The sequence below is a fragment of the Herpailurus yagouaroundi genome, unplaced genomic scaffold (genome assembly GCF_014898765.1).
Source record: "Herpailurus yagouaroundi ecotype Mexico unplaced genomic scaffold, PumYag 159, whole genome shotgun sequence".
NCBI lineage: Eukaryota > Metazoa > Chordata > Mammalia > Carnivora > Felidae > Herpailurus > Herpailurus yagouaroundi.
The window spans coordinates 38,167,386-38,185,218 of NW_024412400.1; the positions used below are offsets into that span (position 1 = coordinate 38,167,386).

General features: G+C 38.6%; 1 protein-coding gene across 1 annotated transcript in view; it reads right to left on the minus strand.

Moving 5' to 3' along the window:
- Nucleotides 1–17,833, minus strand: part of PCOLCE2 (procollagen C-endopeptidase enhancer 2) — a 62,374-nt gene that overhangs the window by 8,504 nt on the left and 36,037 nt on the right. The window contains exons 3-6 of the mRNA XM_040480394.1: nucleotides 14,897–15,152; nucleotides 11,128–11,252; nucleotides 8,097–8,233; nucleotides 987–1,141 (exon numbers count right to left, since the gene is read on the minus strand). Coding sequence (XP_040336328.1) covers nucleotides 987–1,141; nucleotides 8,097–8,233; nucleotides 11,128–11,252; nucleotides 14,897–15,152 — 673 coding nt within the window. The remainder of the gene's footprint in view (nucleotides 1–986; nucleotides 1,142–8,096; nucleotides 8,234–11,127; nucleotides 11,253–14,896; nucleotides 15,153–17,833) is intronic.

Sequence of the window (17,833 nt, forward strand, 5' to 3'; positions counted from 1 at the left end):
GATCATTACAAATCCATGTTGGCAATTTCAGAGGTTTAGGACTGGAGATAAAATCTAGGGAGCCACTAGCAGCACGGTGCTGCCAGATAATTCAATGGAAAGAATAAGGACACCAGGTTCCACTGAGATGAGCTGAAGAAATGAGAAATAATGCTGTAATATAGCAGTACATGTCTAGGCCACAAGGTGGCATACTTGGGGAGCACTCAAAAATCAGCTCTTCTACAAGTGCCTATACTCAAGTCAGCCCTACCAGGGGTGCAAGCAGAGAATGGCGGGCTATAAAAGCTGGGCTCATTTCAAACTATTTTGTATCTTAACTGCAGATCCTTCATTCCCACTTTTTTCTTTCTCTCAGATTTAGATTTTGAGATCTGAGGCCTGAAAGCTCAGTGAGTGGAGACTTAGTATAGGGATACACTCTTGTCTCTCCATTTCTTAGGTTATGCTCCAGACCAGTTTCCCAATTGGCTTCTATAATACCAATTTACCCCAGTTTGGGAAAAAAAAAAGAAGTATTTTGTATAACACATTTTAGAGTGAAGCGAGAAAAACAACAACATACACATACACAATAAAACCCAAACCAAAAAACTGGCAGATGTGAAAACAGGCAGGTATCAAGGCCCTAGAACTTTAATTTTAATTACTACAATTCTATGTAATAAAAAAAAAAAGCCATAACTTTAGAGGTACCAGAAAAGAAAAACTGGGTTTATAATGATCTGTGCCTATAATAGGGTTCCTAGTAATTTTTAAGTGATCATAATTTTCTTACATGACTCTTAAAAATTATTAGCTTATAAACATTTTTACACCTTACACTTTTTCATTAATGGAGTTATATTATTCTCTTAGATAAGTTTTCATTTTATTTAACTTAGTTTAGTTTCAAGTATCTTTGTTTTAATTTTTTTTTCTACTTCAAAAGAATTTTTCTTATACTCCTGAGGTGTGTGCACAAACATCAAAACAGAAAAACTTACCCGTAGTTACAGGGAATGTGGTGGTAACAGGTGGTACTGTAGTTGTAGGCAATTTTTTCGGCCTGAATTTGTAGTGACCAATAAATCCATCTGCAGTTAAACTTAAGTCTGATAAAAACTGAATGAGAAGTTCATTTCTCTCAGATACAATTGGCCTAAAAGAAGAAAAACATTAAAAAATTTTTTTAAGTGGCACCTCTCTGAATTGTAGAATCCTAGCTTTCCATTTGACAATAGATCACTATATGTTTAAAAGTAAAAGTTAAGATACTTCAAAAGGTGAAAGTCTCAATGTGCTCAGAATTAATGCTAAATAGCTAACATTTACGAGTGTTCAGATCGGCACTGTTATTCACTTTCTAACAGAATAAGCAAGTGAAGTTCAGAGAGTTCAAGTGATTTACGCAAGGCCCTACAGCTAGCATGTAGGGGAGTCAGAATTTGAACGTAGGACCAGGTGACCAAAGAGACTGTGCTAGACATTGAGACCAGTGTAAACACTGAAACTGTGGCTGGTTCTTCACAAGCACCTTAGAGTCTGGCCTGACTTGGGAACCACACAGCTTCTTTTAATTAAGACTCTGGATTTGAGCTGGCCTGGGGAACTAGGGATGCTGGCCATAGAGAGTCAGATGGAGAAATGTTATAAATGAATTCCCATGCACTGTGAAGACACAGCCAGAGGGATCATTTTGGTGGGCTGGTCACCAGGGGATAAGAAAGCCATGTAGGGTTTAACGTGACTTCCATTTCATTTTTAATGAGAGCTCTTAGGCAGGCCTGAAATGGAAACGTTTCTGTTTTATAATCTCAGTAGCAGAATGCTGTGAAGTTGAAAGAGAAAGTGATTGCCTTGGTGGTTATGAATGACATCATTAAAGAACTCTTAATTTGAAAGCTATTTTAGGGACTTGCTGGTTAGCTGGTACTAAAGATTTAGTGGCGATAATAACTGAGGCTCAAAAGCACTCCTAAGTCTTAGGGAATAACTATCATATAAAATAGTTTCATTTAAGCCTTCTCTATTATTATTTAAGCAATGGTTAAAAAATGCTGTTTGGCTAATTCTATTTCAAGACTATTTAATTCAGAAGTGGGAAAAACTAAACAAGTTATTTAATTGAGTTAATTAGTGGTTTGACTAAACTCTTTTTTGAGGCATCTTCTCAGCCAAACCACTTTGAAAATGTTTTTGTTTTTTTTTTACATTTATTTATTTTTGAGAGACAGAGAGAGAGTATGAGCAGGGGAGGGGCAGAGAGAGAGGGAGACACAGAATCTGAAGCAGGCTCCAGGCTCTGAGCTGTCAGCACAGAGCCCAATGTGGGGCTCTAACCCACGAACCATGGCATCATGACCTGAGCCGAAGTCAGACGTGCAACCGACTGAGCCACCAAGGCGCCGCAGCCAAACCACTTTGTAGGCATCATGGACAGCCAATAATGGGGCAACTTAATTTTTTTTCCCACCTGTCAGCTACTTTGAGTGGGGATGGTTGGGGGTGAGGAGGTAGATCTGTACTTGACCAAACCAGTTAGAAAAACTGCAGGATCTTTTCTGTCCTGAAGGCTATTAATTACCTTCTGAGCCAAGGGATGGGATGAAGCCAAGACTGAGCTTCGTGACCTACATTTAGCATTCTGGTCACAAGAGTGACCGAGATCATTTAAATAATGCTTCTGAGAATCAAGCCTTTATCAGAAACATTCTGTCTTGCTTTTGAAAACATATTCCACTCAATAAATATAAACAATATGCATGAAACACAATTCCCAGCCACAATTACAAAAAAAAATATGTTAAACTTGTTTACATGATAAAATTACAAAAAGCACTTATTATATGCAGCAAAGGAAACCTTAAGACCTCATCAGGTCAGCCTTCTGGGCATGATATTATAATTATAGTGATCATCTAATGTCTTTTCTGTGAACTAATCTTGGGAGCATCAAATTGGAAATTAAATTTTCTCAAGGAAGAGTATTGTATTAACAGGCATTTTTGTTATGCTGCTACTGAGCTCTAGCATGAATGTAACAGAATCACAGTGCCATAAATGTTCTGAGGGCTATGTGTGCATCCACAAATTAATGTAACAAACCACTAGAAAGGCAAGAGGAACTCTTCCTTGGATTCATTCCATACTGGCAGATCCTGGGAAGGCATGGAAGATGCTCTTTGGTCTTACAAAGCTGGCTGTGTTCACTGTCTCTGCTTTGTCATCCCACAGTCGTCGTCATCTTCAACCACTACAGCTAGTCAACCGCCATGTCCTGCCAATCTTGCCTAAATATTTCTTGATCCACATCCTCCTCTCCATCTCTACCATCCTTCCTCATCTCCTCATCCTTCCCCACCTCCTTGACTTTACCTGGATCTCCTGCCACAGCCTTCTAACCAGACTCTCTGCTCATGTCAAGGATGGGGATTCTAAGGCACTGGTCCCGCCATTTCCTGACTAAATGTATTTGAAAGGCTCCCCTGTCTGTAAGATGTGGAACCCAGTTCAGTGCTCCTGCCTCTCTAGGCTCCAACTCAAGGTTTGGGCTCCAGAATAGCATAGGTCTCTCCTATGTTATCTCTACTGATGGAGTGTCTTCTACTTGGAATGAGTCTGTCCTCCCTTCTGCTTATGACCAATGCCAACTCTTCCTTCAAGACTAAGCTTCAAGAGGCACAATCTCCTTCAAAAAGCTTCTCCTGACCCCACCACTTGTGCTGATTGGACCAAAGGACTCCTTGTCAGAAACGTACCTGGCATATTCCTTTGCCATTTTAACTATCTGCCTCGTTTTATCCCTCCTACCAATTATCTTTGTTTTTTATTTATTGTTGTATTCCAGCTACCTAACACAGTGCCCACCACATGGCTGAGGCTTAATGAGTGTTTCTGAACTGAATTCAATGGTGTTGATACTGCACTGAACCCAACACAGGGATGATGAAGTGATCTCACCAACCACAGCACTCCTCCTTCTCTTCAGACTTTTAACAGGGGAAAAGTCCCCCAAATAGGTTTTCTCATTTTCTGCACTGCCCCATCCCAGAAGTACTCTATGAAAAAAATATTCCTCTGGTAAAAGTGTTAGTTGGAGGACTGGCTGTCGAGCTACTCTAGACAAACTCCTCAGAAGCAAGGAGCCCCCACTTTGTGACCCCCTCCCCACCTGCATGGAGGCTATCACTATGCTGGATTCTATGTTTCTCCTTTTCTTTACCGACAGATTTACCAATAAATATGCATCACTAAGCATGCTTTTAAACTTCATATAAATTGGGGTGCCTGGGTGGCTCAGTCGGTTGAGCGTCCGACTTCAGCTCAGGTCATGATCTCACAGCTCATGAGTTCGAGCCCCGCGTTGGGCTCTGTGCTGACAGCTCGGAGCCTGGAGCCTGCTTCGGATTCTGTGCCTCCCTCTCTCTCTGCCCCAACCCACTTGCATTCCGTCTCTGTCTCTCTCAAAAATAAATAAACATTAAAAAAAAATTTTATAAACTTCATATAAATGAAAGGGTATGGTGTGCATTTTTCTGTTATTTTTTTCACACTCAGCATTATAACTGTGAGATTCATCCACTGTTTTCACTGCTGCATAGTGTGAACTATTGTCTTGTTGATAAATATTAGGCTATTTCCTCTGCCCCCCTCATTACAAACAATATTGCTAAGAATACTCTTGTGTATGTCTTGTGGTACACATGGGCAAAAGTAACGTTAGTGGGCACCCCAGGAGGGTAGTGTACATGTTCTCTGCTAAGTCACAGGATACATGCCCATCTTCAACTTTACTAGATAATGCCAAGCTGATTTCCAAAGTTGTTGTGCCAATTTACACTCTTTATAAAGATTTATTCACTGTGCAGCTTTCTTCCTTTAGGAATGTCTCTTGCCCATTTTTTTTTCTATTGTCTTTCCTTAAGTAATTTTTAGAATTTCTTGATATATTCTGGACCTAGGGGTCTTTGTCAAATATGTTACAAATACCTGTTTCTGTTTTGTGCCTTCTCTTTTCCCTCTTTAAGGTGTATTTTAACGAGCAGAAATTCTCATTTAAGGTTCCAATGCATCTGTAGTTGTGGTTCTGTGTGTATGTGTGTGTCATTCATTTTTCCCATATGAAAACAAATTGTTCCTGCTTCATTTTTCAATGAGGCCATTTTTTACCAGCTGACCTGTGGCTCTCTGCGATGTGCCCCATGTGCAGACATGTGTGGATGTGTCTGGCCTCTCTTTGGCATTTTCATTAGTCCATTTGTCAATCTCTGTTAAAACCATATTGTCTTAAATACAACAGCTTTCTGATATGGCTCCATCACGTAAGGCAAATCCCCCTGCCAAGTTCTCCTTCAGAACTGTCTTAGTTTTGCCCCCATCCCCAACTCCCTTGCAATTCCATGAACATTTCAGAATCAGGCTATCAGGTTTAATGAAAAACCAATTTTGTTATTTTTAAATGACATTGATTTTTCCTATTCACGAGAACGGTATACAGCTCTATTTACTGACGTTTTTTAAAATACCTTTTAGTAAGGTTTTATAATTTTCTCTTTTCAGGGCTTGCACACAATTATTAGATTTATTCTTGAGTATTTTGTATTTCTGTTGCTATTAATATTAATAAACTTTTATTCAAGCTATTTAAGAAAATATATTCTTGAATAAATTGTTTCCAACAAATAAAAATATAAATCTAAAAATCATACTTTAATCTGGTAATTAAATTATATTAACAGCTTTTCTAAGTTCAAACCAATCTTGAATTCCTGGTCAAACAGCATTTTCTATACATTGTTAGATATGACTTGCTAATAGTTTTTCCATGTTTATTTATTTTTAGAGAGAGAGAGAAAGCAAGTATGCGCACATGTGGGGAGGGGCAGAGAGGGAGAGAGAATCCCAAGCAGGTTCTACACTGTCAGCACAGAGCCTGACAAGGGGCTTGATCCCACAAACTGTGACATCATGACCTGAGCTGAAATCAAGAGTTGGGATACTTAACCAACTGAGCCACCCAAGTACTGTTGGGCTTTTCAACATTTTTGCCCTCAGATGATTTTTTTTTTTTTTTCTACCAACTGAGCAATGCTTAAAATTTTTTTTTTAACTTAGGAACACTGTTTGGTATTTGTTGTGGTAGGATTTTAAAGGCTATCTTATTTTCCATATCACTAGGAGATGAAATTTGAAAATATTTTTTAAATACTTGGATATAAAGATAAGGAGAGACATGGTAGAAAAAGCTACAGCAGGATAGGGGGTCAAGAAAGGGTTACTTTTCTTCCCCTTATTTCAGGAGAACTTAAATTTTTGGCTATGGGAAACAAATAATAAAGGCAGAGGCTAAAGATGGAGATGATGGAGAAAAAAACAGGGCTACTAGGTAGAGGGAAATTTCAAGGGAGAAAGGAGGAGGTCAGATGGAGGATACAGATGAAAAGATTGGCTTGGAATAAAGGAGGGTGCAGTAGGCTGATAATGGCACCCCAAGATGTCCACATCCTAATCCCTTGAACGTGTGAATATGTTACCTTATGTGTGAAGGGACATTGCAGGTGTGATCAAGTTAAGGATCTTGAGAAGGAAAGAGTATCCTGGATTGTCTACTTGGGCCCTAAATGTAACCACAGGTATCCTTAGAAGAGAGAGGTTTGACTCCAGGAGAGGACAAGGCAATACGATGACAGAAGGAGAGACAGGAGTGATGCGCTTTGAAGACGGAGGAGGAACCACAGCCAAGAAATGCAGCAGCTTCTTGAAGCTGAAATAGGCATAGAAACTGATTCTCCCCTCAGAGCTTCCAGAAGGAAACAGCCCTGCTGACAGCTTAACTTTAGCTCAGTGCAAGGGATTTCAGACTTCTGACCTCCAGAACTGTAAGAGAATACATGTATTGTTTTAAGCCACTCAGTTGGTGGTAATTTGTTACAGCAGCAACAGGAAAAAAATACAGAAGGAACACCTTTGCTAAGAGCTGAGAAATGGGCCTTTCTCTAACACATTTGGCTGCAGAGTCAAGTTTGGGTATAGTAATGTTCAAATTTTAGCCAATTTGTATGTATTAAAAATTCTTAATATTATTAAACAATATAAATGAGTTTTAATTGAAAAAATGAATTTAAAATGAAAAATACCTTGTTTTAACTTAAATGTGTCTGGGGGAATCATAGACATGCATGTAAAATCAGGTGATGCGTATAATCGAATTATGTTTAAGCCACAGAGTAGAAAAGGGTATTTAAAAATTGACATAATGGTGACTTTGACAGCAAACTGTAGTAATGTCTTTTTTTTCCTTAAGATTTTATTTTTTTTAAAGTAATCTCAACACCCAACATGAGGCTCAAACTTACATCCCAAGATCAAGAGTTGGAAGCTCTACTGACTGAGCCAGCCAGAGGCCCTAAGCTATAGTAATTTCAACTGAGGCTTTCTCCACTATTGTATGTGAAAGGGTGAAATATCTTGCACCAAAATACATGTGTTGCACCAATACAGAATAGGGAACTAAAAGGAATTAAGCAACTGGCTCAATGTCACACAGCTAGTAAGTAGCAGAGCTCTAAGCTCCATAAATGTTTGCTGATAAATACACAGTGCCTTTCAGGCTTACCCAGCAAACATTTGAGCGACACGGTGAGGAAGAGGTACAAAGCCACAAGAGGTCCAGGACAAGTCTCTGATCAGGTAAAACCACCTGGGTCATCATGAGCATCCAGGTTTCCGTATCTGGATCCCCAAATTGCAGCCCCCTGCTTTTTTCTCAGAATTTCCCCCTTCCACTCTGATGCTTGAGCTCACCTTTGCAGGGCAGTGATGTATCCAGGTACCTGGCTAGTATCTGACTCTGGGGCATCACCAACTCTGCATCTGTTATCTGTTTGGCCGCTGAGGCCTCGCTACACTCATTAATGCCTCCTTACTCCCTGGGTTGGCTATTTTTTGTGCTGGGGCTGTATGGGACTCTACTGCCATGGAACAAACCCAAGAATTTGTGAACAAAACAACAACAGCATAGAATCTTCCAGAAAATAAAATATAATTGGGCAGTTTAATAAGAAAGAAGTTTAGAGCTACTAAAGTATTAATGAAATAAAACAGGTGCTACTTACGCGGGTGGACTATCACCACAATACTTTCCAATTCTCTTAGCATCGTTGACTTCCCCACCATTAAACACAGCCACAAAATCGTATCGGCAGTAGTTATCACGCTCGACATCAAACTTCTCAAATTTTAATTCTATAAGCTTTAGAGAAAGCACAGCATTAGAAATGTCAAGATAGCTTTGAGGAATAATCTCACCCAGAAATCTTCCTCCCCCCAGACCTGTAGGATATCATGATTTTCCTTTGTCAAGAAAATATTCCTTCTGTTTGAATTATTCATTTCTTATGGTTTTCATATTTCTTCTGTAGTTCACAAAACTGTGGTATTACTTTCCTTTAATTTTTAATCATTCCAAAAGGTCATCTCAACCCTAGTTAAGATCTTAAATTTAAGAGACCTGTTCACCTACAGCTACAAAAGTATGGGAACACCACACAACCCTAGCAACCTACATTAAGACCATAACTGGATATGTGTTACAGTGGGAAGCAGAGCCTATGCCAACTTCATTCTTCTCGGAGATGTTCCCCTGTGTTAGTGTATGCTGGGGTGTGGTGTTAAGTGTATGCATTTGGGTGGTGGATGGAGTTGTTCCCCTTTCAAGGGAAAGAGAACAACATTCCTATCACATGCAAAGGAGTCAAATTCTTTAGGACCAGAGATTCAGGAAGTGGGGACTGACTGTGATGTCTTCTTGAAGTATGTCTGAAAAGTGTGCCTACTGAGTTGAGCACAGCCTACTTGGTGATGTGGTTGATTTTTGAAGAGGTTGCATAAAAGCACTCATATACCAAGTCAGTGTTAGACTTCTTAAGTATTTCTTAACTTTTTTTGCATAAGTACCAATAATAGTGTCCAAGTTATTCAAGTCAATAGGAAGTTTTGATTTAACAGGCAATCATTCCCCTCACAAGCAGATTTTTCCAGAGCACCTCCAACATGTGAATCAAAGGAAATCTCACTGGGTTCATAAATACCCACGGCACCCAGACAGCTGATCTCCACTTTTGCTGGGCAGCAGGTGGGCAGGTAACCCTCCCTGCTGCTTCGGGAAGATAATGGGCATTAATTCCTGTTAGGACAGGCCCTAGATATTAGCTAAAGAAGACTCACACACAGTAACCTAGATGAATATGATAATAGCAACAGCATCACGGAGGGATCAAAGATAAATTTTGGCTTTGAACATAATTGTCACATATCTACATATTTACCCACCTTTAAAAAGTCAGCACCAGTTAAGGGTGAATAATAGCTTATTCATATTTAGCAGTGCTTTAAATCGTATTAAAATACTTCCTCTCTGGGTCCAATAACTTCTCACCAGTTGGTAATAAAATGTTTTCCAGATTATTAAAAAATTGGCTGACCTTTCTCTACTTAGTCATATAACAGCTTTTAGAGAGAAGATTAAAAAATAAGTAAATAAGTAGGAGAATAGAGGGGAAAACTATGATAAAAAATGAAGGTTAAGTCTTTATTGGAAGAAAATGCCCAGAGATTGGCACAGAAATTACTCAGGATTTAATTTTCCCAGTTTATTCTTCTCTGACAGCGCTTCCAGTGATTTCAGACATTACAACAATGATTAAAAACTCAATTGGCTAAAGTAAAAAATCACATTAATAAAATGAAACCCAAGCTTAAATTTAAATAGAGATGAATAATAGAAAAAATATGCTGAATTGTAATCTGCAAGTATAATTAAGTTGAAATTATTTAAACAAATATATTTACAAATGTCACAGAAAGAAAAGTGACCAAAACCATCTCAAGAATTACATACTGCTTAAATGTTGAGAAATGTGATTTTTAAATGTTACTTTAAGCTATAAAAAGTTAAATAAGTTTATAAATCTTTCATCAATAAGTAAATGACCAGATTTTTATTCTTAAAAATAAAACTGGGTTTGGGGATTATGATCAAAGTGTGTGTGTGAGTTCAAATCACCAATCTGGATGGTACGTTTGCCTGAATAATTTAACATTAAAAAATGAATATATGGCAAATAGTATCTGTGTAAGTGATACAAAAGATCAGTTTATTTTTTATTTTTTTAATGTTTTATTATTTATTTTTGAAAGAGAGAGAGGGAGAGAGAGAAAGGGGGGCGGAGGAGCAGAGAGAGAGGGAGACACAGGATCCAAAACAGGCTCCGGGCTCTGAGCTGTCAGCACAGAGCCCAACATGGGGCTCAAACCCACAAACCATGAGATCGTGACCTGAGCCAAAGTAGGACCCTTAACCAACTGAGCCACCCAGGCGCCCTTCAAAAGATCAGTTTAGAAAAGTTTTTTTTAACAGTATCATAATGATCACCATCTAGTGTGTGATTAAAGTCTGTATTGTTTGTAACAATAATAATTCTTTGTTTTCCAACATCCACAAAGTAGACTTGGTCTATTCCCATGCTAAGTTTTCTCCTGTAATTAATATCTAAAAGTGGTTCCCAGAAAAGATAAAATTTCATATAACCACAAACTAATAAGCACTGGAAAACTAAGACCTTCTCTCTTGATTGTTTTAGAGGATTGCATAAAGTTATTTGTGGGGAACCTGAACAAATTTTATGTTAAACAACAACCAAAAATAATCCACAGAGCAGATTAGCTTTCAGACTTGTTCTCTGAGGGGAAGATGTGGTGTGCTTGCATTGGCTTTGTCCCGGTGAAGCTGTCAGGTGCATTTAGCTATGTGAACAAATGGCAACCTGAAACGTGTACATGTACTTGGGGATTCTAACCCTCCCGTATTTAGTCACTGCTGCTTATAACATTTTCCACAGGGTTAAACAATCTCACAGGGATTTGCTTACTATTTACATTGAAATTTAAAAATTGTATTTCTATAATTTATATAATTAAATACATGACTTTGCAAAAGCAATTTTAATCTGGGTCTTTTATGAAGAGATACCTGTGCCCAGCAGGGCCTTCCTCACCCTGCACGCTAAGCTCTTGAGAGATGGGCCCCTCATACCATCTAGGCAATTCACATGTGCATGCTTCCTTCAGATTTTCAGGGAAGCTTACCTGATTCTTTGGGGCTACAATATGCCACACACAAGTGACTCCTGCAGGGTAATCACGGTCAGGCCAGTTGGGGGTTTTAAAAGAGCCAGAAGGTCTTTCAAGGCGTCCTCCACAATACTGATCCCCTAAAGTTATTAAGTATGAAAAAAAAAATCCAAGTTTATATCCTGATATAGGTCATGGCAATGCAACTATAAGGAAATTGGGAATTTGGAAAATTGGTGATAGTACAGTAAATACAGGCAATGACAGAAGCTCTTAAATTTTTTCTTAAGAAATGGTCTCCACATACATCTCCCTGCCCTCCACACACATGCTGAATGATCTCTGTTACTTGACATATCACATCAGCACAAGAGAACATAGGAGTAGAGTGAGAGCTATCGCTTCTTTTCTTTCTTTCATTTTTTTGGGCAAGTAAAGACAAAATCTTTGGCCAAGAACTCATTCAGAAATCATGCAGGCTCAACAAATTACACAGATTTTAAGAACCCTCAAGGCAGAGGTATTTATTAATAGGATTAAAACCCAGGTGCATGGACAAAATTTGAATTAGTTGGCATATAAAACTCCCACTACCAGAAAACTTTATATGCTATACATCTTTAATATTTTTAAGAATAATTTTTGTTTGTAAAAACAATACGGGTTTATAAATTTTCAGCAATACAGAAAAGCACCAAAAAGTAAAAAATTACCCCAAATCCAACCACCTAAAACTAACCACAATATTTGAGAAACATCATTTCAGACATCTTTATGCACATGGACTGATAAGTCAAGAGAAATAATTTTAGAAAGGTATTTTAACACCAAGTTCTAAATTTAATTTTACTTGAATTTAACTAACAGAGAAAAACTGAATTCAAACTAAGGGAACTAATATACTTTAAATATTTCTTTGACACAGAAGATAATAATTCTTAAAAGGCATCTCTAAGAAAATGTGTTATAAAAATTGAGGTTGGATAATTTATAAAACTTTTACTCATGGAAAATTTCAAGCATAAACAAAGTAAACAGAATAATATAATGAGCTTCTATGTATCCATCACCCAATTTCAACAATTATTATCATTCTACTATTCTTTTTATTAATACTAATGTGCAATCCCCACCACCTGATGATGATGATGATGATGATGATGATTGACAGATTTCAGGGAGATAAATTCATGTACAATGAAATGCATAAATCTTAGCTGTACTAATTTGAAAAATTGATCTGCCCCTGAAAGCCAAACTACTAGGATGATATAGAATCTATTTCCTACCAAACTTCTGTATCCCTCCCCAGTCAGTCTGCTGCCTCTCCACACCACTTATCTGAAAAATTCCACCATAGTTTTACTCTGGACCTTCATATAAAAGGCATAGTGTATTGTGTATTCTTCTGGTCTGGCTTCCCCTGCTTATACGGAGAGGCATTCATGTTGCTGTGTGAGTTGGCAGTTTGTTTCTTCACTCCGCTGAGTAATATTCCAGCATATGGAAATACCTCAGTTTGTTTACCTCTTCTCCGCTGATATTCATTTGGGTGTTTCCAGTTTGGGCTATTGTGAATGGACCTTTTGTGAACATTTTTGTAGAAATCTCTTTGTGGACATGCGTTTTCATTTTGCTCGCACAAATACCCAGGAGAGCAATTCCTAGTCCAAGAGTAGATGTAGATGTAGATGTTCAACTTCAGAAGAAACTACTAAAAATTTTCCCCTAGAGGTTGCAGCATTTAAATCTTTTATTTTTTTTATTTTTTATTTTTCCCTGAGAGAGACGGAGTGTGATAGAGGGAGGGGCAGAGAGAGAGGGAGACACAGAATCCGAGGTAGGCTCCAGGCTATGAGCTGTCAGCACAGAGCCTATCATGGGGCTCAAATGCAAGATCAAGTCGGATGCTTAACTGACTGAGCCACCCAGGTGCCATGAAAATTTCTCTTTTTACTTAGATTTCTATAATTTTAATGTTCCTCAGTATGGCTTTTTTTTTTTTTCTTTTTTTTTTTTTTTTTTGTCCTGTTTGGGGTTTGTTGATCTTCTTGGCCCTATAAATTAATGTTCTTCACTAAATCTGGGTAGCTTCAAACCATTATTTCTTCAGACATTTTTCCTGCACTATTATCACTGTCTTCTGGGACACAAATTACACATTAGACCACTTGATATTGCCTCAATGGTCTCTGAGGCTTTTTACCTTTAATCTTTTTTTCTCCTGGTTCTTCAGACTAGGTCATTTCTATTCAAATCCACTGACTCTTGTACCATCCCCAATCTGCTCATGAGCCCACCAGGTAAATTTTTAAATTTCAGACTCTTATCTTGCAGTTCTAGAATTACTTTTATTCTTTTTTATAGTTTAGCTTCTCTTCTGAAATTTTCAGTCTGTTTACTTATTACACATGTATTTCCCTTTAAGTCCTTAGATTTTATGTCCTTAGACATATTTATAATAGCTACTTTAAAGTGCTTGTCTGCCAACTGTAACATCTCAGTTATCTTAGGATTGGTTTTTACTGACTGCTTTTTACTGGACTCTAGACACACTTTTCTGGTTTTATCAGATGACTAGATACTGGATATTATGAGATATTAGATATTAGAGATTCTAGATTCTGTTGTGTTTGTGTGAAAAATGACTTTTGTTCTAGCAGGAATTTCACTTGCCTAGACTCAAGCTCAAAGTCGGTCTCCCTGGCAGCAGGCAACAGCTGTAATCTCTGTTCACCTTCATGTTTCAGCTGATGCTATTGTGCCAGGCCAACTGGACTCTCCTCTGCACATGTAGAGTTTGGCTGCAAGCCAAAGATTTAGGTAGATTTTATATGTATACTTTGTGCCTCAATTCCTCTGTAGCTTCCAGCCATGATTTCCTTCCAAACATTCTGGCTGCTCTGTCAGCCCCAGATTCTGTCCTCTGACCTCTCAGACCAGTAATGTTGCATGATAGCTCAAAGCAAGAACAGATTAGGGAATGACTTCAAGCTAAAGGCTCCAAATTTAACAAATCTTGCCCACTGCAGTTACATTTTTTTATACATATACAAATATTTACTTATTTTTGAGAGAGAGAGCGAGCGTGAGCAGGGGAGGGGCAGAGAGAGAGGGGGACAGAGGATCTGAAGTGGGCTCTGTGCCAACAGCAGAGGGCCTGATGTGGGCTTAAACTCATGAACCATGAATTTATGACCTGAGCCAATGTCAGACCCTTAACTGACTGAGCCACGCAGGCGCCCCACTACAATGATCTTTTAAGGGTAGAGGTTTCTACCCTTGGGTGCTCATATGTACTGACGTGAAAATTCCCCCACACATAGTTCTCAGTGAAAGAAAAAAAAAGCTGTGAAACACTATGAATGTATGGCCCCACTTACATTTTTAAGAAGCTATTGCAGAAGTACATATGTATAAGTGCATATACAAAGGTATGGGACCACCACCATGGCTCTAAGAGGGGACTATAGAGGAGTGAAGGGGTACGTATCTTTATCTGTATGTGTATATACGTATGTAAGCTTTCCATTTTTACTCCATAAGTTTCTGTATTTGAATTTTAATAAGAATCACATGGGCTTTAAGAAAAAGAGATTTTTTGAATGGTTTCCTAGTGGTTTAGTGGCATTTACCAGCTATTTTTGAGAAGAACTGGTCTTAAATTTTAGATTAAAGGAGTGAACACATTTAAGGTGCCCAGAACACAGCCTAACACACAGTAAGCATCCAGTAACTGTGAGCCATCATTATTGCTGTTATTAGCATTATGTGGAAACGATACCTCTTTCATTTGGTTCGGCAGCAGAGAACATAGCCATGAAGCCATTCCCAGCTGTGTTGGCATCAGAAATCATCTGCACCATCATCTTGTTACCACTGGACACAAGGGCTCCAGGCCGGAATGTGCCACAGAAGCGCCCAATACGCTGGCCATTGGCGTGACCGTTGTACACATCCACAAAGTCATAGCGGCACAGGTTATCACTCTCAAGATCTATGAATCGGAAATTAAGAACTACTACTTTTCCCTCGGGAACCTGTAAAGAAAAAGACCAATTGGAAAACCATGTCATGAAAACAATATCTGAGGCCTTCACGTCTAGCCAATTACTAAAGTGAGCAGATGAAAGTATAATACTCAAGATGATGCTTTTCTTCCCTCAAATGTGAACTCAGCAAAGGTTTTCTACCATAACGAATTCCTAGTAAAATATAAGTATTTACTCTCTTTTGGAAAATCCCACAATTCATTAGGGTACACAATCTTATGCCTAGGGAGTTTATCTCAACAAAGTTGCAAAATATTGGGCCAGTCTTATTAATTGGTAAGTCATTGCTTACAAAGAATATCAGTCCTGATTGGACCTTAGCACACATTTGCATATTGTAAAACACCATGGCACCCAGAGGTATTGCTTGGCAAAGAAACTTACAAAATATCATTTTTCACAAATAATCCAACAGGATAATCTCTATATGTAGAATCTCTCTATGAAGATCCAACTGAAGGGATTATTTGGCAATCATATATTTAACTTATACATAATTCAGTTTGGGTCCTGAAAAATCTAGATCAACTACTTACACTGATTACACTGAGTAATTAACGAATCATCTCTTCTCAAGTCACTGAGTTTTTGTTTTCCACATGAAAACTTTATACACTAGGCAACCTTGAAACACAATGTACTAATAAAAAATAGGAGTTTTCACTTCTCATAAGACTTTCTTCACCATAATTTCTTCCATATAATTTTTATGATGCTTCCCTTCTTGTTTCCTGGACAGAAAAAAATGGCTACAAAAGCATTTGGCAGGATTTTTAAAAAAAGTTTATTTACTTATTTTGAGTGAGAGAGAGCAGGCACTTGTGCACAAACGATCAGAGGAGGGACAGAGAGGGAAGGAGAGAGAGAGAATCCCAAGCAGGCTCCGCACTGTCGGTGCAGAGGTCAACACAGGGCACGATCTCACAAACTGTGAGATCATGATCTGAGCTGAAATCAAGAGTCAAATGCTTAACTGAGCCATCCAGACACCCTACATTTGGCAGGATCCTAACAAAATCCCCATTTCTTTTCTAGTTCACACCATCTTTTAACTTATTCATTCAGGTATTTGATCATAAAGTCTCAATCAGATTTGTTTTACCTTTTCAACTAGATGAGATCCCCCACTGAATGGCCTAAGAATTTCATTCTGTAAAATCTTACAGATGACAAAAGTCAGTGATTTAAGAGACAAAACAAACCCACAACCACCAACAGTGGTTGGTTTCTATGCATCTTAAATAATTATCTCATACTCAAGGGTCAATAGATGCTTTAAGATAAATACAGCTTTCCATGTTGGTGAGTTCAATGTCATAAATTCATTTTTCTGTGATAAGATGAAGTGTTTCAGTGCTATTTGCCTTTTGTATCAAACACATACACACCCCATGGTTAAAAACTGGAGTGCAGTAGTCTCAAGAGAATATTTTGGCTTTGTCATGGCTGTATTCTAATTGCTAGGAGCTTATCTTAAAAGGGTGAGTATTAGAAGCTCCAAAGCCACAGGCTATGAAGCTGATAACAGAAAATGCAATTTAATTTTGACACATTCTGAGATATCTCTCGTAGTATTTCTCTGGGCTTTTGTTGATGTTATTGTTGTGTTGATCTTTTTTTGCAGACAATCTCTAGCCTATCATCAGAAAATTAGAAAAATATGATGCCACATCTGTAACCTTAAATATAAGCAATCTATCAATCACTGAAAATTTTTTGGTCAAGAAAACCATTTCTGAAGTAGATTAATTGAATGTGGATTGTCCTTGAATGAAGAGTGACTGTATGTGTAAATGTGTAGATAAACTGTGTGGATGATAATTCAAAGCTATGAGTCTCTTCCACCCACAGAGTATAGATATAAAAGAAGGGAAGAGGTGGAAGGATTGACCCTTGGAGCACTCTGATGTCATCACGACTTCCAGATAAGGTCAAACCGAGATAGAGACTGAGTTAGGAACCAGTCAGAAGGGTGTGGTACCCAGAAATCAAGTGAAAAGAGTGTGTTCAAGAAGAAAGAACTAGCCAGCCAAGTCAGGTGCGGCTGCTGAGTCAAAGAGGATGAGGACTGAGAAATGGTCACTGGGTTTAGCAACTAGAGGTCACTGTAACTCTGACAAAGCTATTTTTTTTTTTCAATGTTTATTTATTTTTGGGACAGAGAGAGACAGAGCATGAAGGGGGGAGGGGCAGAGAGAGAGGGAGACACAGAATCGGAAACAGGCTCCAGGCTCTGAGCCATCAGCCCAGAGCCTGACGCGGGGCTCGAACTCACGGACTGCGAGATCGTGACCTGGCTGAAGTCGGACGCTTAACCGACTGCGCCACCCAGGCGCCCCTGACAAAGCTATTTTGGTGGAGCACCAGGGATAAAGCCTGATAAGAGAAGATCAAGAGAAAATGGGTGAGAAGAATTGGTGAAAATAAATAGGGACAAGCCTTTCAAGGAACTTTGCTGGAAAGATGATCAGAGTAATATGTGGGTACCTGGAAGGGGGTGTGGGGTCAAGGCAGGAGAGTTACAATGGGCTATGTTAAGTCTCATCTGCATGCCAATGGGAATAACTCCACAGAGAGGGCAAAACTGAGCAGAGTAGGAGAGAGGGACAGTTGCTGGGGAATTGTCCTTGGGTAGGCAAGGGAGGATTTGCTCTAAGGCACAGATTGGG